This window comes from Hipposideros armiger, unplaced genomic scaffold (assembly GCF_001890085.2).
Source record: "Hipposideros armiger isolate ML-2016 unplaced genomic scaffold, ASM189008v1 scaffold_454, whole genome shotgun sequence".
NCBI lineage: Eukaryota > Metazoa > Chordata > Mammalia > Chiroptera > Hipposideridae > Hipposideros > Hipposideros armiger.
Genome location: NW_017731804.1, coordinates 1,002,830 through 1,008,692, shown reverse-complemented (window position 1 = coordinate 1,008,692; position 5,863 = coordinate 1,002,830). Strand labels below are relative to the sequence as shown.

The 5,863-nt window shown below is 54.0% G+C and overlaps 1 protein-coding gene across 1 annotated transcript in view; it reads right to left on the bottom strand.

The window, feature by feature from the left end:
* Positions 1–5,863, bottom strand: part of DISC1 (DISC1 scaffold protein) — a 280,109-nt gene that overhangs the window by 259,493 nt on the left and 14,753 nt on the right. Inside the window, exon 2 of the mRNA XM_019665835.1 lies at positions 4,416–5,374. Within this exon, the coding sequence (XP_019521380.1) occupies positions 4,416–5,374 (959 nt within the window). The remainder of the gene's footprint in view (positions 1–4,415; positions 5,375–5,863) is intronic.

The window sequence follows — 5,863 nt, the reverse complement described above, 5'->3', positions numbered from 1 at the left end:
AGAAGCAATGTCTTCCACAACTAGGCTGAAGAACAAAACGACAGCAACGTGTCTGTTCCCCTCCCCCCAATTCCCCAGCACTGTTCCCATCCCCCCAAATCCCCAATAAAAATCTTTAAAAAAAAAAATAAAATAAAAAAATAAAAGTAAAAGGCTCCCTGGGAGAAAAACGTTCCAAGGAGAGGAAAGCTGTACCAAGGCCCAGGCAGAGTGCTCCTGGCATTGCAAAGCAAAACGAAAAGGCCGCTGGTCTGGAGAGCAGTGATCAAAGGGGAAATCATGGATGCTGAGGTCAGAGGGGCGAGGAAAAATGCACCCAAGAGACGTGAAGACCATTTAAAAGTCCGGATTGTATTCTGAGGGTTATGGGGAGCAAAAGGGCATGTGATCTGACTTATGTTCAAACAGCTTCCTTCTGACGGCTGTGGGCAAGGGCCGAAGGAGGGAGGTAGGAGGCTATGGAAACAATCGGGAAGGAGGGGATGGAAGCGTGGATTGTAGTGGGGGCAGTGGAGATGGTAACAAGTGATCTGTTTCTGAGTATAATCAGAAGATGGCTGGTGGAAGACAGAACAGGGTTTGCTAATGGATTGCGTGTGGGGGTGAGAAAGCGTCAGGATGATGCCAGGTTGTTCGTCTGAGCCACTAGAAGAATGGAGCTGTGGGCAGTTATCTTGATACTTATCTACTGTGTTAACAGCTATCGTTTCGTTTTGCTTCATTTTGTCTGTGTGCTCCATTCACCCCAACCATCTGGAGAGACCAAACTCTTTTGCATTGACGTAGAAACAGCAGCGCTCACCATGACCCGGTTCTGCCCTGCTCTGAACACACAGACTACGGCACACCCTCCTCTCCCTGGTCTGGCTGATGGGATGCGCAGAAGTGACAGAGGTGACTTCTGCACTGAAGCATTGAATCGCTCCTGTAGGATCCCTTAGTGGCCTCCTTAATTCAGTGACTGAGGGGACATATTATCAGAGGGGCCCTGAGTGAGTCAATGGAGCAGAGCCTCGGCCACCTCTGGGAATGAGAAGCATGAGCAAGAAAACATGATTTTCTTACGTTAAGCCTGTGATACTGTGTCGCTATCTGTTCCTAAGCCATTGTAACTAATGCAATCTCCCAAACTAGGCACCAGGTGTTATGCTAGTGTCCTCTGCAAATACTTTCTGAATGGATGAAAGAATGGATGGATGGTCACATTAACCCCTTCATCCTTGAATGCTCCACATTACAAGTGCAAATTTTACTGGTAACTTAGGCCTGCGTGTTAGCAATAAAGAAAGGCTGCGTTACCATGGCCACAGCCAAACGATGGGATCAGGAAGCACTTACCTCAAGCTGGAGCAGAACAGCTAGGAGAGAAAGTCAAAGAAAACTCCATTCACAGCCAACGGCCCCCTCACATCACCCCTCTTCTCCAATTATCCCTGTAGGACCCAGAATTGATGCCCTGGGAGATGTCTGAATGTCCATCTTTGCTGGGAGCACAGCCGTTCTGCGCACGTCCGGAAGCAGCCAGGAAAGCATGTCAAACCCTGACTTCGGACTTACCGGTAAATTTTAGCAAGTAAGCCAATTCGCAAATATAGAACCCGTGAATACTGAGGATGGACTATTTTAAAAGAAGCTAAAACTCAAATTCCTGAGATTTGCATTTTCACGTAAAAAGAAGGGAGAGTGGGCTAAGGGATATTCTAATATTCTAAGGGATTAGATATGAAATCTAAAAGGCCCCAGAACACTAACGTCCCAAACTTTCACAGGGTCATTTTTTGTTTTTTTGTTTTTTTCAAGCTGAGCCATCCTGCCACCTGTTGGCAGCTCAGCGGCTGCTCAGCTCGGGCCGGGCATCGAACTGCTGTTGCTCAGAGCTCACACTCTTGGGCGAGCTCTTAACCAGCTGAGCCCCTCAGCCGGCCCACACAGGGTCTTTTTGAAGAGCCTCAGCCCAACTCTTGCCCCAATCCTGGCCTACCCAGTAGCCCGAACGAGCAATCAGGGGCCTCCGTACAAACAGGAGGAAAACAGCAGGGCCTCCCCAGGCGAACCCCAGGCATCAGAAGCCTCCTCCTTCTACTGAAGCACAGCCTCTGCCTATGAACCCCTGGACAGGTCTCCCACCTCGCCCACCATATCAAGTGAACTTGACTCCCCTTTCATATGACAGACATCCAAATCATTGAATATGGCATCGTGTTTCCTCCTGTCCAAGTGTTAGATGACCACAAAGACACTTAAACTACAAATACATTATATCCAGGTCCTATTAGTCGACATTCGACTGGTGTCTGTGTGGGTTAGTTGTGTGAGTGGAGGGGGGCGGCAGTCTTGTGGGGTGGAGCCCTTAACCTGCGGGACCTGATGCCGTGTCCAGTAAACAGTGTCAGAATTGAGTTAAATTGTAGGACACCCAGCTGGTGATGGACACTCAGTTGGTGTTGGGGTAACGACCCCCGCCATTATCACTGGTGAGCAGGACCCCCTAGTGCTTTTGTCCTTTGTGTGTCTGCCTCTCAGATTCTCTTCTTATACCCTAGTCAGTTATTCCAAGAAACCTGCCAGTTAGATATCTGTGGCCCATCTTAGCAAAATAAATTACTTCACTATAAACAAAAATGAATAGAGCATCTGCTGAGGGCCAGGAAGTATGCCAGGCAACAGATATCCCAAAGTGCCTAAGAGACGTGGCCTGTAGTTATGAAGCTCATGGTCAAGTGCGGAACTTGGACCCACAAGTGAATCACAGTTAGATGTGGTGAGTGCTCTGATGGGGCACGTCCAAAGCACTATGGGAACAAAATGGAAAGAGGGGTCCGTTTGGTCTAAAGGGCGTAAGAGACGTCTCACAGGGAAGCGGCCTTGGGGCCACACCAGAGGGGATAAACGGGGGCCTGGCAGGTGGGAAGGAAATGCCAGATAGAGGGAAAACCGAGCACAGGCCTGAGGCATGGCTTCGCCCGGTGAGGAATGGGACACAGCACCAGACAGCCAAGCCAGCAGAACTAAGCCAGCAGGGACTGCAGGCGTGGTCCAGAAAGGGCTCGGCCATCACAATAAGGATCCGGGATCCTATCCCAAGGAGCAGTGAGCCAGCAGGGGTTTCAAGCCAAGGAATAACACTGGCCACCACTGTTCCGGGGGATAACTCCTGGGCAAGCGGAGGATGAACAGAAGAGGCGCTGGAGGAAGGTAAATGCGCCAAGAATCGCTTGCAAAGCCCAGGTGAAAATGAACCGGAAGGTGACCCAGGGCCGTGGCCGTGGCCGTGAGAGGAAGGTTAGCTGTAGGACTAACAGGGCTTGGAGACTGACCAGATGTGAGGACGGTTGCAGTTTCTCTAAGGAACTGGATGGCTGGGTTCTATTATTTCAAATCAACAAGTATTTATCAAGAGCGGGGCCCTTTCCTTTAGAACAGGTTTGGTGGGGAAGACAGTGGCACCAGTTTGGGACAGTCTAAGTCGAGGACCCCACGCCTAACCTGGGGATCGGGACCTACATGCCTGGCCCGGCTCCCCCATCTCCCTATTGCAGAAACCAGACGGCTGGGCCGGACATCAGGCCACAGGTGAAGAACTGAAACTAAATGAGGTGTGATTGCTGGGAATGGACGTGACCTTCACATTTGCAGGTACTTCCACCAAATGCCTGAGTGGGTGGCTACTTCCCTGCTTATGTGTACATACGCACGCACGTGCACTCGCACACGTGTGCACACATACACAGAAGGAAAACACGGCCTTTGCCTCGGACGAGCCACGCAGCCCAATGGGTTGAACACAAAGCATCTCTGCCTGGGTTTCTCTGGGAGCTTTTGGGGCAGAACCAGCCAGTCTGTTCGTAGTCGCTCTCAGATGTCACTTAAGTGGGTGGTTGGCATGACGCTCCGACGTACAAGTACATTGTCTGTCCTTACTTCCAAAGCACTTACATTGTCACCTGGGCCACAAAACCATCCTGTGCAATGTTATCATCTTTAAATAAGGAAACTGAGGGCCCAAGAGGCCCCATGACCAGAAACAAAGTCTGGCAGGCAGTCCCCACCACAGCAGGACCACCCCGAACACCAGCATCGCTGTCTGTGTCTCTCACCCCCACACACCAGCCAGCTCCATCCCCCTGCCCCCCAGCCTGTTTCCTGTTTGAAGGCAGAGCCAGGCTGCACCAGCCCACACCAGGAAGGGCAGGAGGGCCGTGGCCCAGCAGAGGGCAAATCTGAGCATCTGCACAACAGGGGACGAAAACGAGGACTGACTGCTCGGATTAAGGAGGCGAAACAGAAGTACAGCCACAGAGGAGCTGCTACAGCTTCTGGTGGGGAAGTCGGTAACCCCAGAGCCACTCATTTCCTGCCCTCTGCCCAGAGCTAATCCGAGCTCGTGACACACCAGGCCCCAGGGGGACACTGACCTCCAGCTGCCTGCGGTTGGTCTGCAGGCAGTCCAGCAGCACAGGCTCACATTTCCTGAGCAGCGTGTCCCAGCAGAGAGCATCCCCCTGGAACCACGAGGGGTCCGGGGAGCAGGAGGACGCGGCCTCTGTGTCCCATGTGGAAAGGATCTCCCACTCCAGCCTGGGGCTGCCCTCTGCAGTCTGGGAAGAGTCTGCCGGGCCCTGAGCAGCCTTGAGATTGAAGGGGGCAGAAAGAAGTCGAGGGTCCTGGAGGGGCCCATCCAGGCCGGTGGCCTTGGCTCCCATGTCCTCGGCCTCTCTGGATGGAGGGCAGCCCTCCGCTTCTCCACGTTCCCCGGCAGAGCTCATCGAGAGCCGGATGAAGCTGAAGCTAGAGGTGAAGGCCGCCTGAGAGTCGGCAGGGGCGCAGGGTGCCTTGGGGCCACTTCCGAGGCTACAGCTGGTGCCAATCACCTCCTCTGGAGTCGGACAGCCTTTTGTCCAGGTGCCCCTTGGCCCTTCACCACAGGCTGCATCCCGGAGAGGGCCCGGGGCCTCAGAACTGTCCATGGGCGGGAGCTCCCCCTGACACCCAGCGTCCCCAGGGCCACACGACCTGGTCAGCCTGTCGGGCAGTGTGGTGCCAGCTCTGTACTGAACCCCAAAGCACCCCGAGGTCCCTGTCACCGACGTCGGAGCCAGACCAAGGTGGCCCACACAGGTCAGAGCCGAGGCTGCTGTGCTCCTGGGAACAGGGTCTCGCCACTGGCCTCCGGGGTCAAGGCCACACCCTCCGGCCCTGGGCTCGGAGCCGTGGGACTGCTCACTGCTCTTCCGTCCCTGCGCCCAGCACGGCGTGCCCATGGCAGGGGAGAGGAACCTGATCCAGGACCCAGCTTCGCTTCTCATGTAGCCCGGCCTCCGTGCCAGCCGCCTCCTCCGAAAAGACATTGCAGAAGGCAAGCAATCCCGGCTGCCTGGGGAGAAAAAACAGCAGATTAAACACACAGGTCTAACGGGCTCTGTGGGATGTGCATTCGGAGAGCATCCCTCGGTCAAGAGGTCATCTCTTGGTGCAACTGAAATGCTGGCTCAGGGGTCACAGGCCAACCAGGTACGAAAATCCTGATAATGTGGGGAAGTGTTTGCATAACCATGTAGAAAGCACATAGGTGCCAGCTCCTCTGTCTAGCAGGGCAGCTGGCCCTGCTGCGAGCCTCACCGACACACGTCGGCGCACACACAGGAGACGACCACGGCCGCTCCGCAGAACCCTCAGCTTCCTGCCTGTCGGCCTTGTAGGCACATCAGCACTTTCATCAGGGTCGGCCTGGAAAGCAAATGACTTGAAACCGAACGCCTGCTCACCCCTCAGAATGAAACCCAGACACTCATTCTAGCTGGTCATCGAACTATAATACGTGAGTTTTCATTATCTGAGCTGCCCATGTCCTTGCACGCCTGTG